The sequence below is a fragment of the Solanum pennellii genome, chromosome 10 (genome assembly GCF_001406875.1).
Source record: "Solanum pennellii chromosome 10, SPENNV200".
NCBI classification, from domain to species: Eukaryota; Viridiplantae; Streptophyta; class Magnoliopsida; order Solanales; family Solanaceae; genus Solanum; species Solanum pennellii.
This window is the reverse complement of record NC_028646.1, coordinates 4,294,438-4,320,771: the sequence shown is the minus strand read 5'-3', so window position 1 is coordinate 4,320,771 and position 26,334 is coordinate 4,294,438. Positions and strand designations below refer to the sequence as shown.

General features: G+C 30.5%; 1 protein-coding gene and 1 long non-coding RNA gene across 2 annotated transcripts; both read right to left on the bottom strand.

Moving 5' to 3' along the window:
* Positions 1 to 5,262: 5,262 nt before the first annotated feature.
* On the bottom strand, positions 5,263 to 6,096 carry LOC114074475 (probable membrane-associated kinase regulator 6). The gene has a single exon (XM_027912568.1). It carries the CDS (start codon positions 6,056 to 6,058, stop codon positions 5,477 to 5,479), a length of 582 nt encoding a protein of 193 aa, XP_027768369.1. The 5' UTR covers positions 6,059 to 6,096; the 3' UTR covers positions 5,263 to 5,476.
* Positions 6,097 to 22,260: 16,164 nt separating this feature from the next.
* On the bottom strand, positions 22,261 to 25,156 carry LOC114074370. The gene is made up of 2 exons (XR_003574738.1): positions 24,801 to 25,156; positions 22,261 to 24,715 (listed from the first exon to the last, which is right to left on the bottom strand). It is a non-coding gene; the product is annotated as an uncharacterized LOC114074370 (long non-coding RNA).
* Between the last annotated feature and the right edge of the window lie 1,178 nt (positions 25,157 to 26,334).

The following is a 26,334-nucleotide window of genomic DNA, read 5'->3' as shown; positions in this document are numbered from 1 at the left end:
GTAGTTGCTACGGTAAACTGGAGTGAAACGAATTGGCAATAGAGACCATAGGAAGGAGCCACACCTGCGATCTTTCATCAAAGGAGCATGCGTTTTAATGAGGGAATCAAGATGCTCAACCAGAGTAGATAGACGAATAGCAGGAAACTCAGATTGTACATATATAAAACGTATTTCTAACTCCATATTTGTTCGAATAAAATACTTAGTGGCTTATAATCATATGGATAGATAGTACCTTATCCGTGCTTTAAGGAGCACCATTGGAAGTGATAGAATTGAGACAAAATTGAAAAAAAATAAAATAAAAACAGTCAAGGGGACAAGTAGAATGTCTTAAAAAGGGAGTTGGACCCATTAAAAATAAAACAAATGCAATGTATTAAGTAATGTTTTCAAGTTTCAAATAAGATAAAAATACTTTGGATGGTATTTCTTCTATATATACAACAAAAAATGAACTAAAGACAGACAAGGGAACTTTGTCTATTTCAACCAAATCATGATGTTCTTAGTATCATTTAACTACTTCCTTTTTTTTTTTAAGTTTTCATCTGATGTTTCGATATTTATATTATTAGAGTTTTGATTAATTTATAATCACACATTTAATGTTACATAACTCATTCTAGAGATAACATGATTCTCAATACGATTTTCTCTTATTCACATAGTGATACTTAAGAACACATATGTAAGTGTTTAAGTGCTTAACTTAGTCACATGGACACTTAAAACACAAACGAAAGTTTTCGGGATAAAAAATATCTAATCGAGATACTTATCATATATTCAGATGTTTAATTGGAACAGATAATAATTCAAGTGTCTAAATAAAATATACTGATAATTTAAATATTTTTCGATTGTATTCTACTTTTTAGGCGTGGTTATTTTGTTAAAACAAACTATATAAGAATTATAATGCAAGGAGTAATAGTACTAAGGTTATTCTTGTTGAATCAATATTTCATTACGTTTCTAAAATTAAATATACATAATATCATAAAAGAATAATTGTTCATTTTTTAGAAAGAGTTTTTGTTTATATATATAGTCGCAATGCTTGACCTTTATAGGACATTAATTTTCACATAAGAATCTGCATAACTTTATACCATATTTTTTTTCGGAATTAAAAAGGAAATTTATCTTTAAAAATCAATATTAATTAATCCTTTTTTTTCTCCACAACTAAGACATCCATAAGTCATATAAAAATTATAAATCATAAAATATAGTAAATATGTGCTATGCATATAAGATATGCTACTATAGTTTAATATAACTACGATTCACAACTAATTTTTCAGTTTTATAGAAAATTTCCAATTAAAACACTTAATTTATAATGTATGGCACATCTCATGAAAAAAAACATCTTCAATTTATAGAAGTATAAAATTTCTCCAACAAGAAAATGATAGATATAATTATGCTAAAGTAAAATAAAAATAAAATAGAAAATTCAGGATAAATCTTAAAAAACATGATTATTATATTTCACCATGTATATTAAATGTGAGACTAATCTTCATATAGACAAGAGAGATTGCTCATATGTAGGCAATTTGTACCTCTAATTAAATGGTATCAATTCAAGTCATTAAATGAGAAAAATTCTAGGAGCTTCTAAAGAAAACAGGTTAAAATAACAATTTCATACATAAGATGTGTGATAGCTAGTCTATTAATAAAATATCTTTTTCTATCTAATTATTTCGCATATCAGAAAATATTAAAAAAACTGAAAATATCAAGAATTTTAATGAAGAAAGTCATCGAAAAACAGAGAAAATTTTAAATTTATTGCAATTTTATTGATAACAAAACCTCCGTAAGCCGTCCTTTTTTAAAAAATATTGATCAAGTTTGATGAAATATCTTTTATGAATTTTAAATACAAACAAGTAGGTGATGGCTCAAGTTATGGTTTTATCTCCTAGCAAACGCCTTTCATAGGACACCCTTGTTATACTCTTTACGTGTGTTCGAACACTTATTAATTTTATATCGAATTATATATATTTATATAAAAATCAAGAAGAATAATATAAAAGTATAATAAATGAATGCTCAAGATCATTTCAATTCCCTCTAGGGACATTTTTGGTTTCTTATTTTATTTATTTTTCTCTCTAGGCTGGTTGTTATTATTTTTTTAAAATAAAATTCTATTTAAAAAACCTTTCCTTGTTTTTTTTTTACCCAAAATAATTTTTATTATAGTTATTTTTTTTTGCTATCATATTTAAATATGGTTGTTGTCTTTCTTATGAGAAGTGTTAAATTTGTGCGTTATATTTTGTTATTGCTAGCAAAAGGATCAGAGCGCTCACAATTTTAATATCCTGGATCCACCACTGGTTCTTCTCAAGTAAGGCACAAGTTTCTTTAGGAGTTTGTCCGATTGTTTTGTACATATTTGACAGAATTCAATACATAAAAATATTTTTTAACTTAACATCAGTTCATATTTATATCTTTCAATTTTGAATGTGTATAATTCGAGACATTTAAATTTATATAAAATTAATTAAAAAGACATATGTGTCTTGTGTGACACCATACGCACAAGACGCCATGTAAAATGCTTCATATATATATATATCTAACTTCATACAAATTTTAATTTTTATTTATAAACATCATGACTAAAAATTTCGACTCTAAATCTATCTAAGGAGATGGGACAAGCCTTTAATGAGTTGATTGCAACACTTGTCTGGATAGTAACGCGTGAGTAGATCATAATTATCTTTTATTTCCCAAGAATATTATTATTCAACATACTATTTACAAATCAAAAGAAGGGTATGTACGTAGGGGGATTTTTTTTCCTTTTTAGAGTGCGGGTGGGGTTGAGCATATATTGATTTAGTATCAGTTAAGTAAATTATTTATCTTAATGATATCAATACATTATATGATACTTATTTAGTATCAGTTAAGCGAAAATCGTTAGCCTTGAGAATAGGGTATGAATGGGGGTATGCACGGTAACTTTTTTGAAAGAATATATATTTTTTAATTTACTTTGACTTGGGATATGAACATGTAATTGTTTTGAATTTTATAATCTATTTATGTAACTTTTCCTTATTTTTTCTAGCTTGTATACATAAATTATATCTTCATAATGCATGATCATACACATTATACTTGAACGATACATATATTATACGTTTTTCAAATATTTTTAATTTAATCAATTGAATAGACGACTATCTAATCTAATTATCCTATTTCTTTCTCTTCTTTTTTCTTTTTGGTAATTCTATATGATATCATTAAGAATAAAATGACAAGGATAACATTGTCCCTCTCTAATTATCATCACCAACTAACTTATTAATGGTGGATACATCTAATTCTTAGCTTTTATCAACCCAAAATCAGTCTCACTCAAGTCAAAATTCCAAATATAAAATAGAAGAAGATCAAAACTATAAATGAATATGTCGTGGGAAAACTTCATTCTTATCGATATTTGGTATTGGTATTCTAAAGTAAAATTTTAGAATTATATTATTTAGGTTTGGGTTTAGCATGAGAATTAAAGCCATTTGGTATTTGATATTTTCCTCGATACTTAATTATTTTACTTAATGAAGGTCGTGTATCATCAGGTGCATAACTCATTAGTACAAGTCCAAAGAAAAAAATTAAAAACTAAACATAAACAATCTAAATATATATATTTTTTGGTTGTGTCGATTTACTTTCTATTATATCGTATAGAAAAATAGAAATAATTTAGAGAGATAATATTGACTTTGTAATACTATCGGCTACAATTTCCTTACGATATTACCGAATACCGTATAGAACCAAAGCTTGATTTACCCATTACATAATTACCAAAGTGAAATTTAAAATTTTAATATTTGATATCTACTTTTAACTATCAATTACCAAATTTCCAAATAACTTAACCCAAAATTGAAAATAATCGAATACCAAACGCCTGCCCCTACTCTTAATAACTATTGGAGTAAAAAATGTTAAAAAGGATACATATATTTTTTATTTTTTTGTTTTTGTAACTTAAATAGTAATTTCAATTCCTACGCTTGAGTATAGATCATAACAAACGCAATAATTCAATATATGATTAACGCATATCTAAGTCATTTGAAATATCAAGGTTAAAATTGGAATTAAGAAACACATGTTTTAAATTATTGGAAAAAAAATAAATATGCTCCTGAAGTATCGTAAATAGTATACAGATATCATCCATCATACTTCGAGACATTAGTGTTCCTACTGTCTTTTTTTCGGGGGGTGGGGTGGGGGGTGGGGGGCTAGGGCCTAGCGATGGACATATGGTGCGTAAGGGGCTAAGGACAGTGTTGTGACACATGAGGCATTGCATTTGTGATTTTTAAAAAAATGGCATCTATACAAGTGTTGTGAATTTATCCTTTTTAGTTCATTATTAAATCTTCTCCCATTTCACGAATAACAACAATAGCATATTCAGTATAGTATCACAAAGTAAGATTTGAAGAGAATAAAGTTTATATATATTTAAATTCTACCTCTGAGATAAAATAGTTATTTTCAAAAAATCCTCGAATCAAGATTAAAAGAGTCTAGAAAAAGAAATTAATAATAGGAAATAAAGAAAACAAACAAATAATAATAGTACAACAAAATGATACTATAATCAAACTACACGAAACAACTTATACTAATAGAAATTGAAAACAAGATACTTGAGTAATACTACAACTACTAATACTTTCCTACCTACAAATATGGACATACTCCTCCATTTTTTCTATCTAAGATCCTATTCTCGATAAGGTATAACTATATCATGTCATTTGTAATCACCTCTCCTTAATACTGCTCACAATGACGAACCATGCTAAACAAGTACAAAAAGAGAAAATAGATAATATGAGGGGCCTGAGGACCCTATACAACTTTAACCTCACAATAATTTTATTGATTTTTTCAAGAAACATTCCTAGGAATAGATCCTCTCTTAAAACTCAAACATTCTTCATTTTGCCTTCTTTCCAAGAACTTGTTATCTCTAGAATATCTTGATACCAAACCCCAAGCACTAATAATATGTATGGCAATAGAAGGCTTCAAATTGGTAGTATTATAATAAAGAAGAAAACATAGAAATTTTTATGATATAATAAGATATCCTAGTATATAGTAATCCTTCCTTTGCCTATTTTTCACATTTGAATGTACAAAATATAAATAAAATCTTGATATACACTATTGGAGAAAAAGATGACAGAAAAAATACATGCAAAAGCATTATTTATTATATATAAAGGGCAGATATAACCTTTTTAACTACAGATTCATCTGAATCCATAACTTTTGATATATATATACACACGTAAAAAAAAAACTATTAAAATCTTAACAACACAATGAGTTCATTGATGAGAATCTTTAGAATTGAATTCATTAAATTTAAACTCGAGAATCCGCCTTGAAATCATTAATCACAAATATCATTTAACATACCAAATGATCTCTTACAATGCAAAATTGCCTCAGAAATTGTATTCTCCATATCTATACAATGAGATGGACTTCTCATAGGTGAATTTCTACTATCAATTTCCAAAACTTTTCTTTCAAAATCATCAACTTTTGAACCTTTTCTTGAATTACCTAAACTCTTGCAAAACAACCAAAGAAATTTTAACCTCTTCACCAAGATTTTACCACATGATTTCCTCTGTTTTCCTCTGTTTGTAGCATAAAAGGGTGTGAGAGGAGTTGAAGAAATTGAACAAGTGTCAAAGTTACAAATTTTTTCAATCTTTGACATGTTGTCAAGATACAAAGGCATAATATGTCCATCTGAAAATATTTCATCAGCATGAACAAAAGAAAAAGTAGGATTGATATCAAAGTTGAAATTTTGTGATTCTAATTCCAAGAATCTCTTTGAAAAATTCAAGAATGTTGTATCTTGATCATCAAGAATAGTTGATTCAAGAGAAGGAGTAGTTTCATTTAACAACCAACTATATGAGAAGCTCTCACTAGCAAGATACTTGAGGGTATTTTCCATATTTGGTTAATTGTGTAATGGGAGATTTTGAGTTATGAGAAATGATATGTGATTATATATAGTGAGGAAATGAAAGGGGGTGTACTCTTTGGAATAATAATTTACATTGACCTCAAATCAAAAAATTATTTGAAAATTATTTGGACTTCTAAATTTTATAAAATGGGTAAGAATTAAATTTTAAAAAATAATTCATGTGGTTAGTTTTCACTTTTTTTTAGGGGAATGGAGTAATTTTGGGAATAGTTTTCTTAGGTGGAAAATTATACTTTCTTATTTATCTCCTAATAATTTGAGCGTATATTACTCTCTGCCTATATTAATTGTCATTTTACAAAAATAGTTTTTTCATATTACTCCTTATCTTGTTAAATTAAAAAAGCATCAATTAATTTTTTGTAATATTATTTTTGTTGTTAATTTTTTTTTTTAAAGTGTTCATATTTGTTTGTAAAATTTTTTAAAAAATATTTGAGGAATAAATTAGTAAAATTATCTTCCTATTTATAATTTTATAATAGAAATATAAAAAGAAAAGTGGTTAACTAATATAGGTCCAAGGGGATGTTATTTACCTTATATTCATATATTTTTTATTCTCTATTTTGTTGTTCTTATTTTTAGTATTGAGCTATCTCCTACAAAACTTGTCGAGCTCTATTGCTTATTTCTTCAAAATTTCAAGAAGTACAACAAGCCAACATTATATTGAAGAAACGAAACATCATTTTGATATCGTTATATCAATTTATAATTCTTGAGTCAAAGTTTTATTATTCAAACTTTATTTTATAGTTGTTTTAAAAAAATTATTATTGTTGAAATTCTTAGTTCATCGATATCTATATTCTTATTTTAGTTATTAAAATAATTTATTCAATTTAAATATATCAACTAGAAAATGGTTCCGATTTTACGAAAAGAGAGATATAAAAAAGGAAAATTGCACAAGTACCCCTCAATCTATGCTCGAAATCTCAGAGACACGCTTATACTATACTAAGGTCCTATTACCCCCTGAACTTATTTTATAAGTAATTCTCTACCGCTTTTCGATCTACATGGCACTAAATTGAAAGAAAATCAATCAACATTGGGCCCACAAGATAGTGTCACGTAGGCCAAAAAAGGATAAACAATTATTAATAAAATAAGTTCAGGGAATAATAGGACCTTAGTATAGTATAAGTGTATCTCTGAGTTTTCGGACATAGATTGAGGCGTACTTTTGCATTATCCAAAAAACTTGAAGATTTAAACAAATTCCCAAAAAACGTCCTTGATAGAATTTTAACAAACAATAAAAATTTTGAATCAAAAAATACGAGAGGATATTCTTCAAAATAAACAAGTAACTTGAGTTAGATGAACATCCAAAAAGAAATTGGGAAAAATCAAAATTTATTTTAATTATTAATCACCGCATTAAAATTCTTTTATTATTATTGACCGCATGAATTATCCCTTTGTTATAATTCCACTAGCATTGTAACCCATACTGGCCATGCTTCATGCTTGAGAAAGTGACATTTTTAATAGAAGAAAATAATTGTTCTTGTCTTAATTGCAAGACAAAAAGCAATGGAAGTAGCACATATACCCTTTTTTTCTAACGGAAATAAAAAAAAAAAATTTTAATCTAAATTTTTATTACTTTTTTCTAAAAAATATAATCCCATATGAGTAAATTTAATCCTCGTCAAACATATTTTTTGACCTTTTTTTGTTTCAATGACTAATTTATAATTATTATTTTGATAATCAAATTTATTTATGTTCACTAATATTCTTGTAAAACTTATTATAGATGACCAAATTTTTTCTTCGTATACGAAATTAAATTACAATACACACAAAGAAAATAGTTTAGTTTTTTTTCTTTAAACTAAGGAATGAAAGGAAAAAACAAAATAAGAATAAGAAACTCAGATAATTATAATAATAAAAGTCAAAAAATAATTTATATATGAAAAAAAATTAAAATATACCTTGAACTTTGATAGAAGAATCAGATATATCCCTAAATAATTTTTTTAAAAAAATTGCAAGTAATAAATATAAATTTACCATAATATTGTGACAGACAAATAAGTTTGTAAGTAAATAAATATTAGAAAATATACCATTATACCATTATGATACTTCTCAAGCTACTATTTGTTGGGCCGTCGCACATTTGTTGGGCCAAAGGTCCATATTGTCTAATCATGTTCTCTTTGAAGTTTGGGGAAAATTATGCAAAAATAACAAATATTTAGTCTATAGATATTATAAATACAAGTTAAGAAAATTATAATTCGTGGCTATAATCTCTCAAATTCTTTTTATTCGTATAATTTGTATAAATTCAGAATTTGTATGATTTGATTCCTGATTGTATAAATTCAGAACTTTGTATATGTTTACCCTAGCTATTTGTACACGGTTTATGAAAATTTCATAATAAATTACCTTGTTTGCATATTGGCAAGTGAAATACACAAACATAGTTCTGAGAAATTTCTCAATAAATAAATACAAAAATTTTATTTACTTGGTCTATTTGTATATTCGCACGCAAAATATACAAAGAAACAGAAATATACAAACAACAGCCTCTATAGCAAACAGAAACATAATTATGACGCGCAATTATCAAAACTATAGTTAAAAGTCTTATCATATCTATTAGGTTTGCTATATCTGAAACTATTTTTCTTTTAAGTTTTTGATTCCAAATTGAAACTGGTTTGATGAATTGGCATTCTATACAATTTTTAAATTTTGGTATGTTTTAGCCATATAAATATTTATCTAGCAGATAAAAGCTTTTGAAAGTTGGCATTTTTTATAGGTATACGTACATGTATTCTGCACAAAAATAGGGAATGAAATTTCTATATACATTCATATCTCTCTTCAAATTCTTTTATTTTAAAATATAAAAAGCATTTACTATCTATCTCTCTTCTAACTTTCAATTATTTATTCTTAAAAAAACTAACAAAATGTTTATTCAGTTAAATATATTTGATCAAATATATGTTAGTACACAATGTATACACAATTTGATTTCATATTTTGTTTATGTGCCCACTTGCATAATCTTAACTTAGTAGTAGGTGTTAATATACAGTTATATATATTTAGTATATGATGAACGTTGAAATCTACTGTAAATAAATATGTATTCAATTAAATACATTTAATCAAGTATACATTTGTATTATAATGTATACATTATATATATTTTGTTTGTATGTATTACTAGTGGACAAAGTATTTTTGCCGCTATTGATATGTATATATATCATCTCTTGATAAATTTAAAAAAACAAATTGATGCATATAATCATATTTGTACATTGCGTATTCATAATATCTACTGTGTATGTGTACACATACAGTTTAAATATATACATTAGATTCTTATAAAGTTTTGTCCGAACGTGTACGAATTCATGTTTAACATTAAATAACTATCAAACGTTTCTTCGGCTCATATTGAATAAAGTTTATAAATGTTGAAATTGATGTTGTAGGTTGAAAAAAAATCAAATCAAAATTTGATTGTGCATACAACATATCCATAATTGTTGATTTTCAAACTCATACTCTTTTTTCATTTTACCATTTCTTTCAAGAATTTCATGTTGTCGTTATGATATATCTTACTTTGTAACTGTTTTCTCTTTTGAGAATAGGATCTTCGTTACTTTCTACATCTTTTTCGAGAATGAACTTCTTTTACCCATTAAAATATAATTAAAAAAACACAAAAAATGTTGTATTCGTGTTATTGAAGACTTTAATGAATTGTTGATTGAACTGTAAAGAAGCTAAGAACACTGAAATGTAGCTAAGAACACTGGAAAAATAATCATGAGAAAAGTTTGTGTACTGCTTCCTTGATTATACCATTCTATACAATGGAACCACTTATATACAATATTTCTAACTGACCTAGCTCTAACAAACTTGTAACTAACTGAACTTGATTCTAGAAGCTAACATGATCAATTAACTCAGCTATCTGAATAACTAACTAAGAAGTGTATAATTATAGTTTTAACTGATCATGATTAAGGCACATTTATACATTTGTTTAATTTCTTTACACCCTCCTTCAAGCTAGGAGCTATGAAGATATTCTTCATTCCTAGTTTGGACATAATATGACTGTGAGGACCCTTCCCAAGTGTCTTAGTAAAAACATCATCAGGCTGCTCTGAGGTAGACAAATATCTTCTTATAATCAGTCTAACTTCACTCTTCTCTTTTATAAAGTAACAATCAATATCGATATGCTTTGTCCTTTCATGAAAAACAGAATTGCCTGCAATTTGAAGGGCTGAAATACTTTCTGAATGCAAAGATACTGGCAATGAAATATTAACACCAAGTTCCTGAAATAAGCCAACCAACCATACTACTTCAGTCACTATTGAAGTCATAACTCTGTACTCATCTTCTATTGAACTTCGAGATACTGTGGGTTGTTTTTTTAACTTCCAAGAAATAGGTGAATCTCCAAATTTGACTAAATATCCAGTAATGGACCTCCTGTTATTGATACATGAACCCCGGTCTGCATCACAAAATACTTTTAGACAGTTGCTTCATGTGGATGACACCAATATTCCCAAACCTGATACTGACTAGAGATATCTAACCAGCCTAAGTGCAACATCCATATATGAATACTTTGGACAATGCATGAACTGGCTCAAACACTGCATAACAAATGATATATCAGGCCTGGTAGTAGTGAGGTACAACAGCCTCCCAATCAGCCTTTGATAACTAGCAGGATCTTCCCATGGTGGATTTGTGTGGCAAGAGGTATGGTGGCATCAAAATCAACAGAAGTGAGTTCTTGATTCAACTCCATTTGAGTTTTGACTGGCTTATCTCATGCTAGTCCCATATCTGCTATTAATTCCAGAGTGTATTTTCTCTGGTGCATGAGTATACCATCCTCATTTCTGGCAAATTCCAAGCCAATAAAATGTCCCCAAGATCTTTTATCTTGAAAGCATGTTGCAGTGCTTCCTTAGTCTCTTTGATCATAACCATATCATTCCCTGTCAATAATAAGTCATCCACTTAGATGAGTACTATAAAAATTTTGTCACCTTTTCTATTAGTGAACAAAGAGTAGTCTCTTGTGCTTTGAATGAAACCTGATGATGTTATAATGTGGTAGTCAATTTACTGTTCCACTGCCTTGAGGCTTGCTTCAAACCATAAAGAGATTTCAACAATCTACAAGTTTGAGTGTTGGTTGTGTTCCTACCAAAACCTTCCGGCAGAGTCATATACACTTCCTTATATAAATCACCTTGTAAAAAGATATTATACACATATATTTGTTGAATTCTTCATTTATTTGCAACTGCAATGGAGATAACAGATCTAACAGTTTCATTTTAACCATAGGAGAAAAGGTTTCCTGATAATCAAAGCCCTCCTTTTGATTATAACCTTTAGCTACCAGCCTGGTTTTGAACTTTTCTACACCTCCAATTGCATTGTATTTGATCTTGTAAACCCACCTACGTCCAATAGCTTTCTTTCCTCTAGGCAAATCCACCAGTTCCCTGTTTTGTTGAAAAGAGGATCTTGGTTACTTTCTACATCTTTTTTGAGAATGAACTTCTTTTACCCATTAAAATATAATTAAAAAAACACAAAAATTGTTGTATTCATGTTATTGAAGACTTTAATGAATTGTGTATTGAACTGTACAGAAGCTAAGAACACTGAAATGTAGCTAAGAACACTGGAAAAATAATCATGAGAAAAGAATGTGTACTGCTTCCTTGATTACATCATTCTATACAATGGGACCACTTATATACAATATTTCTAACTGACCCAGCTCTAACAAACTTGTAACTAGCTGAACTTGATTCTAGAAGCTAACATGATCAATTAACTCAGCTATCTGAATAACTAACTAAGAAGTGTATAATTACAATTTTAACTAATCATGATTAAGGCACATTTATACATTTGTTTAATTCCTTTACACCCTCCTTCAAGCTAGGAGCTATGAAGATATTCTTCATTCCTAGTTTGGACATAATATGACTGTGAGGACCTTTCCCAAGTGCCTTAGTAAAAACATCATCAGGCTACTCTGAGGTAGACAAATATCTTATTATAATCAGTCCATCTTGACTCTTCTCTTTTATAAAATAACAATCAATATCGATATGCTTTGTTCTTTCATGATACTACAAAAAAAACCTCAAATTGCCAACAGATTTTACAAACAACTTAAGTTGGTTAGTATTCTACTAACAAATTACCAACATATTTCTAACCGAATAATATTTTAAAACTTAACAACGAAATTCTAACAGATTATCAACATAAATCTTACTAACCAAGTATTTTAGTTGGTCAATACGGCGGGAAAAAATGGCGTCAAATTTAGCAACCTTTTATCAATGGATTACCAACAGAAATATTACCGTTAGGCGATATAACTTTTAACTAATAGCAAAATTTGATTTTGCTTAGTATTTTTGTAAATGTGCTCTGATGAAGTTTCTGTCAATTCGATTAGCTTCGAAAGTTCATTTTTATATCTAACAATATGGTTGTATTAGGTTTGGAGATTTCCATTTTCAGTTTGTATTGTTAGGCGTTTTAACTTTTGGCCAAAATTTGGACTTGGTCAATATTTTTGGAAAACGTGCTCAAATTAAATTTTTTGATATAATGATATGTGTCATATTGAGATTAATTTAACTTGTTTTCATAGATTTTGCATTGTTTCATTCAAATGTAATTTATAAAATTGATTAATATTTTTGTATTTATATTCGTGTGTTTAGACTATTAAATGCAATAAATTAATAAATATTTTCCTATTGAATAATCATTCAGTTAATAATATTTTGAACATATTGTCAATCAATTACTAAGCTAACATTGAACTTGAATGATATATTACCAATAAACTAACAATCAATTAGTACAACTATTAGAAAAATAAATAATCATACTAAAGTATTTAAAATTTATTACAAACAAGGATTGTGGTGTAATGGTAAGAACTCCTGCATCTTTAACCAAGAGGTCTCACGTTCGATTCACGTTGGGTACATAATCATCTTTGTTAGGGAGTGCTTTACCACCCAATGTGGGATTTTCCGGCGTGAATTCAGATTTAGTCGGGCTCCAATGTGGGTACAGAATAACGGATGGAAAATCAAAAAAGAAAATTTAAAAAGTATTGCCAAATTACCAACACAATTTTTTTTGTTACTAAAATTACCAACCAATTACCAATGTATGAATCGAAAAATGAAGAAAAAAATTTACTAACTCCGTTTCAATTCGTTAGTAAAGGTACTAACGATATACTAACCAAAAATTAATTGGTAAATTTACCAACGGAAATTTTAGGGTCATATTTCAAAATTTTGTAACAACATCTTTGGGTGTTCATCAACTGATTTTGGTTGGTAAGTTTACCAACAAATTAAATTAGTTGGTAATATCTACCGACGAGCTTTTTAGCAATGGATTAATATAAGTTGGCATTTGGTTGGTAACTCAATTTGCCAACCGATTTGATCAATTTACCAACAAATTTTTTTGTTGGTAATTGAGGTTTCTTTTGTAGTGTGAAAAATAGAATTGAATGCAATTTGAAGGGCTGAAATACTTTCTGAATGCAAAGATACTGCCAATGAAATATTAACACCAAGTTCCTGAAATAAGCCAACCAACCATACTACTTCAGTCACTATTGAAGTCATAACTCTGTACTCATCTTCTGCTGAACTTCGAGATACTGTGGTTATTTTTGTAACTTCCAAGAATAGTGAATCTCCAAATTTGACTAAATATCCAGTAATGGACCTCCTGTTATTGATACATGAACCCCGGTCTCCATCACAAAATACTTTTAAATTGTTGCTTTCTGTGGATGACATCAATATTCCCAAACCTGGTGCTGACTTAAGATATCTAACAAGACTAAGTGCACATTCATATATGAAGACTTTGGACAATGCATGAACTGACTCAAACACTGGACAACAAATGATATATCAGGCCTGGTAGTAGTGAGGTACAACAGCCTCCCAATCAGCCTTTGATAACTAGCAGGATCTTCCCATGGTGGATTTGTGTGGCAAGAGGTATGGTGGCATCAAAATCAACAGAAGTGAGTTCTTGATTCAACTCCATTGGAGTTTTGACTGGCTTATCTCATGCTAGTCCCATATCTGCTATTAATTCCAGAGTGTATTTTCTCTGGTGCATGAGTATACCATCCTCATTTCTGGCAAATTCCAAGCCAATAAAATGTCCCCAAGATCTTTTATCTTGAAAGCATGTTGCAGTGCTTCCTTAGTCTCTTTGATCATAACCATATCATTCCCTGTCAATAATAAGTCATCCACTTAGATGAGTACTATAAAAATTTTGTCACCTTTTCTATTAGTGAACAAAGAGTAGTCTCTTGTGCTTTGAATGAAACCTGATGATGTTATAATGTGGTAGTCAATTTACTGTTCCACTGCCTTGAGGCTTGCTTCAAACCATAAAGAGATTTCAACAATCTACAAGTTTGAGTGTTGGTTGTGTTCCTACCAAAACCTTCCGGCAGAGTCATATACACTTCCTTATATAAATCACCTTGTAAAAAGATATTATACACATATATTTGTTGAATTCTTCATTTATTTGCAGCTGCAATGGAGATAACATATCTAACAATTTCATTTTAACCATAGGAGAAAAGGTTTTCTGATAATCAAAGCCCTCCTTTTGATTATAACCTTTAGCTACCAGCCTGACTTTGAACCTTTCTACACCTCCAATTGCATTGTATTTGATCTTGTAAACTCACCTACGTCCAATAGCTTTTTTTCCTGTAGGCAAATCCACTGCATTGCCTTTATCCATCTGCTATCTTTTGCAGCCTCAGAATAACTTGCAGGTTCAGTATCAATTCAAACCTTTGAAACAAAACTTTGATATTGGCAATGTGTGTAATCTAATACTGAAGCTATGGAGTAAAGGAAACTACTTGAACTAGCTTTTGTGACATAATATTTGTGCCATATGGGAGGCTTAAAACCTCGAGTCAACCTTCTTAGTTGTGGTGAAGCAATGACATTAGATGGAGCTGAGGAAGTATGAGGTGAGGGTATAACTGGTGATCCTAGGGAAGAAGTATTCATCACATATGTAGGAATTGAATCAGGTGATGATATACTGTGAGTTGGAGTAGTAACAACATCATCAAAAACAAACATCTATGTGGTAAAAGTGTGACTTTGGTCAGTTGTAGTATCACCTTTAAAAGGAAAATTTGATTCCAAGAATACCACATCCCTACTTACAAAGAAAGTCTTACTCTTCAAATTATAAAGTTTATATCCCTTTTGGTTTGACTCACAGCCTACCAGTACAACCTTTATTGCTCTAGGGCTGAATTTATCATGCTTTTGTGAGGTTAGTGGCAAAGCGCAAGCAACCTATAACTCTCATATGATCAAAAGATGGAGGTTTGTTGTACAATTTCTCCAAAGGATACACATGTCCTAAGACAGTAGAAGGGACTCTATTCAGCATATACACATCAGCTAAGTACAACACCCACGAAACTTATCTGGAAAACCATCTTGAAACTTGATTACCCTGGCAGTTTCAAAAATGTGCCTATGTTTCCTTTCCACAACACCATTTTGTTGAGGTGTATGTGGACAAGAGCTCTCATGTATAATTCCACGTGATTTAAAAAATTCATTGCAGGTAGAATTGAAGAACTCAAAACCATTATCAGATCTTACTCTCTGAATCTTCTTACCAAACTGAGTCTCTACTTCAATAAAATAAATATTTCAACAAGCTACTAACATCAGATTTAAGCCTCATCAAAAAAATTCATGTCCACCTTGAAAAATCATCAACAATTGTCAAGAAATATCTCATTTCCATCAAAAGTTTCAACTCTGAAGGGATCCCAAATATCTATGTGAATTAACTGGAAATTACAAACAAATCCACTAATACTCTGTGAAAATGACACCCTTGTTTGTTTAGCCAAGGGACAGATCTCACAATTATGTAATGCAAAAGTTCTACCAAATTTTTGAAAGGAAAGAATTTTCCTTATTACAGCCATAGGCACATGACAGAATCTTCGATGCGAGACATTGGATTCTACATCTTGAGTCGCAATCGAACATCTCTGTGGTGTTACTTCCTCATCACTGCTCTGAGAACTCATTGTGTAAAGACCATCTTCCTCCTCACCAATCACCTTCACCTTTCCAGATGAGAGATCCTGAAAAACACGATATTTAAGAAAAAAAGTGACTCTGCAGTTCAAGTCCTTAGTTTCTTGGGAAACAGACATAAGGTTAAACTTGAATGCAGGTCTACATAAGACTCTCCTATGATCATCACCTCCTCCTATGTGACAATCTCCAATATGTGAAACATTTGCAGAAACCCCTGTTGGCAATTGAACTGTCCCTGCATTTTCTATCAGTCTTTGTGTTGTAAATATCTAGGATCACGTATCATATGATGGGAAGCACCTATGTCTATTATCCATTTCAAAATAGGCAAAGAAGATGTACCTGTTATATTAGCACCGCCAGTAACATTATTAGTAACTGATGATGTTGTCCTGGTGTGAACATCGACATTAGTATCATCCCATGATTGAGAGGATTCACAGATCCTGTATCATAAACAGAATTCCCAGTCACTACAGATCATGTATCACTACAACCTCTCTTTTACCCTTGTAATCAGGTGGGTATTCAATTAAACGAAAACAATTAATCTTGAGATGTCTGATTTTATGGCAATGATCACACTTCAGTAACTTGTTATAATCAGATCTCAAATGATCTTTTATGTGACAGTAATCACAAACTACATTGGGAGCATAAGGTTTTTTAGGTCTTTGCTATCCAGATCTAGAAGTAAACATAGTAGTGGGAGCCATATTCTCAAGTACCAACCTACTTGATCCAGCTTCTAACTTCTGACTCTCATCTTGATTGACCAGGGCATAGGCTTGATTAACACTTGGAAGTTGAGACGTTAGTAAAATTTGACTTCTAGTCTGACTATAATTGTCATTTAGGCCCATGAGAAACTGCAGCATCCTTTGATATTGTAAGTGATCATAAAATTCTCCAGATTTGAGGTAATTACACAAAAGAGGAGGCATATATAATGGAGTCATATTCATGCCAAAGATCTCTAAGCCTCGAATAGTAAATAGAAACAGATGAGACACCTTGAACTAAAGCAAAAATTTCTTTGTGAAGTTGAAAAATCCTACAACTGTTAACCTTGTTAAATCTCTCCTTAAAATCTGCCTAGATCAATTGCGAATCTGAACAGAAAAGAACTCCACTATGCAAATCTTTACTTACATTGCAGAGAATCCATGAGACGACTATCGCATTGCATCTGTGCCAAAGTCGATCTAAATTTCATGAAAACTGATCCCTCATCATTGATCCGTCGATGAAGTCTACTTTGTTCTTCCCAAGCACGGTCAATCGCATCGCAGTTCCAGTGAGCATGATCCCGACATTAAGAGAACCATGTGCATCTAATGGATGTAGGTAGAGAGGATGTAAATGATTGATCGGGGGAATTGCCATGGATGAAATCAACTGAGAGTTCCTGCAACTGCTTCAAAATTATCAATGAAGGCATGAGGAAGTGAACAGATTCAAGCTGAAAATTAAACAGAGATTGTTGAATAGATGGAAACCATGATCGATCCTTGCTCGTATACCATGAAGACTTTAATGAATTGTTGTTTGAACTGTACATAAGCTAAGAACACTGAAATATAGCTAAGAACACTGGAAAAATAATCATGAGAAAAGAATGTATTCTGCTTCCTTGATTACATCATTCTATACAGTGGGACCACTTATATACAATATTTCTAACTGACTCAGCTCTAACAAACTTGTAACTAACTGTACTTGATTCGAGAAGCTAACATGATCAATTAACTCAGCTATCTGCATAACTAACTAGAAAGTGTATAATTACAGTTTTAACTAATCATGGTTAAGGCACATTTATACATTTGTTTAATTCCTTTACCGTTATTATGTAGATATAGGGTTCTTTTTATATGTATATTATTTTTGAACCACCTAAATCAAATGGCAGAGAAAACTCGGTGGTACTGAATTGTGCAACTTGGTCCGTGATTATTATTCCCAATTTGTAAGTTTGATTCCTACTGAGTGCACAAGTTGCCTAATTTTTTTTAAATTTAATTCTTTCTTAGTATTATATAGGGGTGTACAATATCGAATAAAAAATCAAACCAAATCGTAAATCGAGTCAAATTGAAAAAAACTCGACTGGTGGTTTGGTTTGACTTGGTTTGGTATTGGACAAAAATACCCGACTATATTTGGGTTGGTTTAGTTTTAACTAAAAAAACAAACTCGAGACCAAACCAACCCGACATTATATATGTAATTCTAAAACTTTATTTTATACATAAATTTTAAAACATTTCTTATACTATTTCATAGTTTTTGTCTTTTGATATATTATTTCTAGTTTAGAACTTAAAATTCGGAATGGTCCAATAAAGATTATAGTTCATAAATGTTGATAATTATAATAAAACTTAAATCAAAATCAAACTAATACTAATGCACACAGAAAATCAATTCAAACTAAGAATGACAATAATATTGAATATTGTTCTTTAGTTTCATATTGGTTTAGACAATTAAAATACATAATCTAATTTTAATTTTCCTTAAATATTTAGTAATGTAACTAAGCTTATTAAACTTATTTTAGCATGATTTAGTACTTTTAAATTATGATTATTTTCACTATAACTTTACAATATTTATTTTATATGATGAATTCATTATTATTTTTTTATTGAATATCTTTTTGTCATCAATATTCTTCTCATATTTTGTGGTATTTTTTCTAACAAACACCTAAGATAATTCTATTTTGTTTGGGCTAAAGAAATATTTGGAGCACAAGTCAATAATATGTTGTTTGTATGCAAGCTTTACCGAAAAAATCCAAAAATTTAGAAAAATCCGAAGTTTATTAGTTTGGTTTGATTTATAAAATTTAAAAATTCGACATAATGGTTTGGTTTGGTATTTAAAAAATCCAAACCAATTCGAGGTTGAAAAATCCGAAAAAATCCAAATTTTATTAGTTTGGTTTGATTTATAAATTTAAAATTTTTAAACGAAAATTTTGGTTTGATATTTGAATAATCCGAACCAACCCAATCATGTATAACCCTAGGGTTATATATGACTTTGCATTCTATTTTACACATTTATATTTTTATTTTTCGAACCTCCGAAATTCAGAATCCGCGATTACGCTTTATTTTACGTGTCCAAATATTGATAAGGACACAGATTTAATATCAAGGTTCTCTTCTTGCCTGAATAAAAGTTTTTGTAATTTACTAACGTCACACTTATTGTAAGACTGCTATATGAGGTTATTGATCTATCACCCTACGTTATCATTTTGGATACTTTGACATGATCTGTAATTAAATATTTCTCATTATTACTAATATTGAAATTATAGGTCATTTGATAGCAATAATTGTTTTTTCCTAATTTGGTTTGCATTGAAATATAATATATATTGTATATACAACCACGTTGAAAATTTCATGACGACAAAGAATTGCTAATTTAATAGAAAAACCTTATTATATGGACTATAAAAATATGTCATCTTCTTTTTCCCTCTGTTTTAGACTTGGATTTATTAGGGAAAGTTCTATTAAATTGGCCCATTAAAATTATTATTTTCGACTCAAATTATGTAAACATTTATACACATAGAGATAAATATATCATATTTGGTTATAATCGATTGATTTTAAATTCATGACTATTGAAAATTGCAAAGAAGAGTCTGTTGAGATGGATGTGTGGAAATACTAGGAGAAATAAAATTAGAAAAAAAAATGTTCATAACAAAGTGGCATCGCTGGGAAATAAGACACGAGAAGCAAGACTTAAATAGTTTGGTCATGTGAAGGAGATGCATGAATTCACCAACGCGAAGGTGATGGACCATAGAGGCAGAGGTAGGCCGATGGAATATTTGGGAGAGGTGTTGAGACATGACATGACATAGTTTTAGCTTACTGAGGGCATGATCTTGGTGAAAAGTCTATGGAGGACACTGTTTGCAACAAATTTTAAACATATGAAAAAAGAATAAATCAGACAAAGAAAATATGAAGAAACATGATTTTATTCATCAAGATAGCGGGTTCAATTCTGTTTCTCCCTTGATTCTACTCTCCTAAGATTTATCCATGATTCGAGGGCCGTTAGTGGCGTATTTCTCGAACTAGGATGATTCAGATTTGACCTCTCTATGAATAATCCACCAATTTGTGGATTCTTCGAGATCTTAATCTCTTTATGAAATTTTCGAGATGCCTTTTAAGGAAATTTACTACCGTTTATATAGACATAAACTAGGATTTAGGATTGAGTAGCCTCTAAGAATCCTTATCTGAGTTGAACACAATTTATAGGTCCCAACTCGAATTGAACGCTTCTTGTAGAGTTTCACAAATTTCAATGTCTACAAATGCCCCCTGCTTCAAGGTTTGACGGAGTGTAGACTTGATGAACTCAAAGACATGGCTTGAAGTACTCATTCTTCCACCTTTGCAGCTTCAGATTTTCAGATTTGATTTAAGAGAGAAGAAATGAAGGGCAAATTTGGTCCCACTGGGCGTGCCAATTTGTTTGCAACAAATTTTAAACATATGGAAACTGAATAAATCATACAAATAAAATATGAAGAAATGTGATTTTATTCATCAAGATAGCGGGTACAATTCTGTTACTCTCCTAAGATTTATCCATGATTCGAGGACCGTTAGTGGCGTATTTCTCTAACTAGGATGATTCAGATTTGACCTCTCTATGAATAATCCACCAATTTGCGGATTATTCGAGATCTTGATCTCTTTATGGAATTTCCGAGATGTCTTTTAAGGAAATTTACTATCCTTTATATAGACATAAACTAGGACTTAGGGTTGAGTAGCCTCCAAGAACCCTTATCTGAGTTGAACACAATTTGTAGAGTCCTAACTCGAATTGAACGCATCTTGTAGAGTCCCACAAAATTTCAATGTCTACAAATGCCCCCTGCTTCAAGGTTTGACGGAGTGTAGACTTGATGAAACTCAAAGACGTGGCTTAAAGTACTCATTCTTCCACTTTTGCAGCTTCAGATTTTCAAATTTGATTTAAGTGAAAAGAGATGAAGGGCAAATTTGGTCCCACTGGGCGTGCCAATTTGTTTGCAACAAATTTTAAACATATGAAAAATGAATAAATCATACAAATAAAATATAAAGAAACATGATTTTATTCATCAAGATAGCGGGTACAATTATGTTCCTCTCTTGATTCTACTCATTTAAGATTTATCCATGATTCAAGGGCCGTTAGTGGCGTATTTCTTGAACTAGGATGATTCAGATTTGACCTCCCTATGAATAATCTACCAATTTGCGGATTATTCGAGATCTTGATCTCTTTATGGAATTTCCAAGATGCCTTTTAAGGGAATTTACTACCATTTATATAGGCATAAACTAGGATTTATGATTGAGTAGCCTCCAAGAATCCTAATCTGAGTTGGACACAATTTGTAGAGTCCAACTCGAATTGAACGCATCTTGTAGAGTCCCACAAAATTTCAATGTCTACAAACACAAATTAGGGTAGAGTGTTAGTTAGGCGGTTGAAGATTGTCTTGGTTAGACATTCATACTAGTATTCGTATTATCACTCTAAAAGTTTCCTTTTATTATATTTTTGTTAGTATTGATTGTTTCTAACATTTCGATTATCGTATTTATTTTGTAATAAAGTTATTCCATTTTTAGTTTGTGTTGCAACACTTTCTTTAGTATTTATTATGTCTTAACGTCTTCACTTTCATTACTTCTTCTTTCAAACTGTTTTGTATTGTTTTTAATTGAACCGAGGTTCAATAAATAACAAACTATCTACCTTGGCTTGTAAGGGTAAATTACGTACACATTACCCTCTTCAAATCTTACCCAATGGAATCACACCTTAGATATGTTGTTGTCGCAATTTCTCACTTCAACTCTAGATATGCATTCAACTACTTTTTTTCTTGTTTTCTCATATGGTGTCCGGTATACACATTAAAATTTGACTGTTTCAAATTCGCATTAAGGCTTCATTAGAGGGAAATATTTTCTATCAAGGATTTTTTCCATTCAAAAACTTCTCTACACAAACATTCTAAGCTAGATTTTTCTTTTCTTTTTTTTTTCATTTCGTACTTTTAGGTTTTAGGCATTTGGCACCAAAATTTCTCTAATTTCCTAAATTTTATAAATAAAATAATGTTTCTACCAAAACAAATTTGAAAATTTTCAAAACCTTAGTAATAAAAAGGCAAAAACAATTACATATTCTACAATGAGTACATAATGAGCTTTACTAATTTCACAAAACAAAGTCATTTTCTGGCCCCACGCACCCCAAAGAAACAAGTGCTTGTTTGGTTGTCTTCATAATTATTTTTTTCTTTTCCATATAAAAATGTTGGGTTCATGTTTTTCCAAATATAGATGTATCATTTTGCGTAGAATAGAAGATCGAATAACTAATAGGAAAACTTATCATTTTATACAGAGATCTTACATTTCATATATAAATAATCTCTTTTTCACGATTCTCTATGTAATTAATTTCCACATAACTAATTTGATTTTTGCCAGACTAATCTCTATATTACTACTAATTTTTTCATAATTAATCTTTATATAACTAATATTTGCATAACTCTAACCAGCAACTAAAACGACACTACTTAGACAAATCTAGCCCCTCAAGACATCTAATCATCAAGAATATATGCATAGCAACAGCAGCAAAGTAGACATGTTACAGATTTGGCTAATGCTAAATGATAGTCACTAGCACTTCTGACTACATAATTAAGACCAAAAACAACTTTGTGAACCATTCAGTCCCAAATGGATGCACTACACGGAGCCGAGCCAAGATTTTCACTAACAAAAGTCAAAATATAAAGCAGTAGGCGCTGAAAAAACTAAAGAGGATTCAACATATAGCATATATACGTAAAAAGCAGTTGAGCTATTTCAACAATTTAATTTTCCAGCAAAGGACACCCTCTTGGACAGGCAACAAGACTCAGCTTCTCAACTAAAATCTTGCCAAGAAGTGAAGTTAATGACATTAAATGGCTTGCCAAGAAGTGAAGTAAATGACATTGAATGGAGGAGTACCATCCCCTGGTTCTTCAAATGTCACTCAGACAAGTCTCAACTTATCTAGGCCACAATTTCTTGTGAGGAAAATGGTCCTCACCCCACCCCCTCCACCCTGCATGAACCCTGGAGAGTCGGTTTAAGAGACGGACAAACTAATAATAAGGTTTTGGTCTTGCAGGTATCTTTGCCATATATAGAAAGACAAGAAGATCTTACTTCAAATGCAGCTAGCCCTGCAATGCTTCGGTTGGGGGTGCCTTTAATAACCCTGGACACTATTCTACAGCATAAACTTCTAAGAATTTCTGTCAATCTCTAAGATTCTTGCAAGCAATGGCATTCATATCTATTCCTTCTAAGAAAAATTTTTCTGTGCTTCTAGATGCATCAGAGTTGCTTAGTTACATGTAAGAGACTCAGCTTCACAAGTACTAAGCAATAATAAGGAGGCATCATGCTATGGTCTAAAGAACAGTGATGATCAAACTGGATATAATTCTTCCAGGGAGATGCATGCAAGAAATGTTACTCCAGTTCTAAAGGAGGCATCATGTTATGGTCCAAAGAATGTGCATACTCGGAATGAGTCTCTAAGATACAATTATTTCCGCAATATAATGACATTAACTCATACCAATCTACTTCATAGAATGCAACAGCTAGCAATTAAGAGATTAAACACATACCAGGAGAACAAGAGAAAAAAGAAGCAGATATTGGGATTATAGATATAACCAAAAGTGCAACCCCTTGCCAGCGAAAGCAAGGGGTTTGCCTTTTGGGTCGAGCTCGTTGCACCAGGCTTGCCTGGTGCAGGTTACCTCTCCTATGTGGTTTGCGAGCTATTGCATAGAAGGATGTTTTACCCTGTGCGCACCCAAAGGGTAGCGGCTGCGGATTTCCCTTGTCAGCAAAAAAAAAAGATATAACCAAAAGCGCAACCATCGCACCAATTTGGTCTTGCATATATTTTCTCCCAAATCCTACAACTGTTAACCTTGTTAAATCTCTCCTTAAAATCTGCCTAGATCAATTGCGAATCTGAACAGAAAAGAACTCCACTATGCAAATCTTTACTTACATTGCAGAGAATCCATGAGACGACTATCGCATTGCATCTGTGCCAAAGTCGATCTAAATTTCATGAAAACTGATCCCTCATCATTGATCCGTCGATGAAGTCTACTTTGTTCTTCCCAAGCACGGTCAATCGCATCGCAGTTCCAGTGAGCATGATCCCGACATTAAGAGAACCATGTGCATCTAATGGATGTAGGTAGAGAGGATGTAAATGATTGATCGGGGGAATTGCCATGGATGAAATCAACTGAGAGTTCCTGCAACTGCTTCAAAATTATCAATGAAGGCATGAGGAAGTGAACAGATTCAAGCTGAAAATTAAACAGAGATTGTTGAATAGATGGAAACCATGATCGATCCTTGCTCGTATACCATGAAGACTTTAATGAATTGTTGTTTGAACTGTACATAAGCTAAGAACACTGAAATATAGCTAAGAACACTGGAAAAATAATCATGAGAAAAGAATGTATTCTGCTTCCTTGATTACATCATTCTATACAGTGGGACCACTTATATACAATATTTCTAACTGACTCAGCTCTAACAAAATTGTAACTAACTGTACTTGATTCGAGAAGCTAACATGATCAATTAACTCAGCTATCTGCATAACTAACTAGAAAGTGTATAATTACAGTTTTAACTAATCATGGTTAAGGCACATTTATACATTTGTTTAATTCCTTTACCGTTATTATGTAGATATAGGGTTCTTTTTATATGTATATTATTTTTGAACCACCTAAATCAAATGGCAGAGAAAACTCGGTGGTACTGAATTGTGCAACTTGGTCCGTGATTATTATTCCCAATTTGTAAGTTTGATTCCTACTGAGTGCACAAGTTGCCTAATTTTTTTTAAATTTAATTCTTTCTTAGTATTATATAGGGGTGTACAATATCGAATAAAAAATCAAACCAAATCGTAAATCGAGTCAAATTGAAAAAAACTCGACTGGTGGTTTGGTTTGACTTGGTTTGGTATTGGACAAAAATACCCGACTATATTTGGGTTGGTTTAGTTTTAACTAAAAAAACAAACTCGAGACCAAACCAACCCGACATTATATATGTAATTTTAAAACTTTATTTTATACATAAATTTTAAAACATTTCTTATACTATTTCATAGTTTTTGTCTTTTGATATATTATTTCTAGTTTAGAACTTAAAATTCGGAATGGTCCAATAAAGATTATAGTTCATAAATGTTGATAATTATAATAAAACTTAAATCAAAATCAAACTAATACTAATGCACACAGAAAATCAATTCAAACTAAGAATGACAATAATATTGAATATTGTTCTTTAGTTTCATATTGGTTTAGACAATTAAAATACATAATCTAATTTTAATTTTCCTTAAATATTTAGTAATGTAACTAAGCTTATTAAACTTATTTTAGCATGATTTAGTACTTTTAAATTATGATTATTTTCACTATAACTTTACAATATTTATTTTATATGATGAATTCATTATTATTTTTTTATTGAATATCTTTTTGTCATCAATATTCTTCTCATATTTTGTGGTATTTTTTCTAACAAACACCTAAGATAATTCTATTTTGTTTGGGCTAAAGAAATATTTGGAGCACAAGTCAATAATATGTTGTTTGTATGCAAGCTTTACCGAAAAAATCCAAAAATCTAGAAAAATCCGAAGTTTATTAGTTTGGTTTGATTTATAAAATTTAAAAATTCGACATAATGGTTTGGTTTGGTATTTAAAAAATCCAAACCAATTCGAGGTTGAAAAATCCGAAAAAATCCAAATTTTATTAGTTTGGTTTGATTTATAAATTTAAAATTTTTAAACGAAAATTTTGGTTTGATATTTGAATAATCCGAACCAACCCAATCATGTATAACC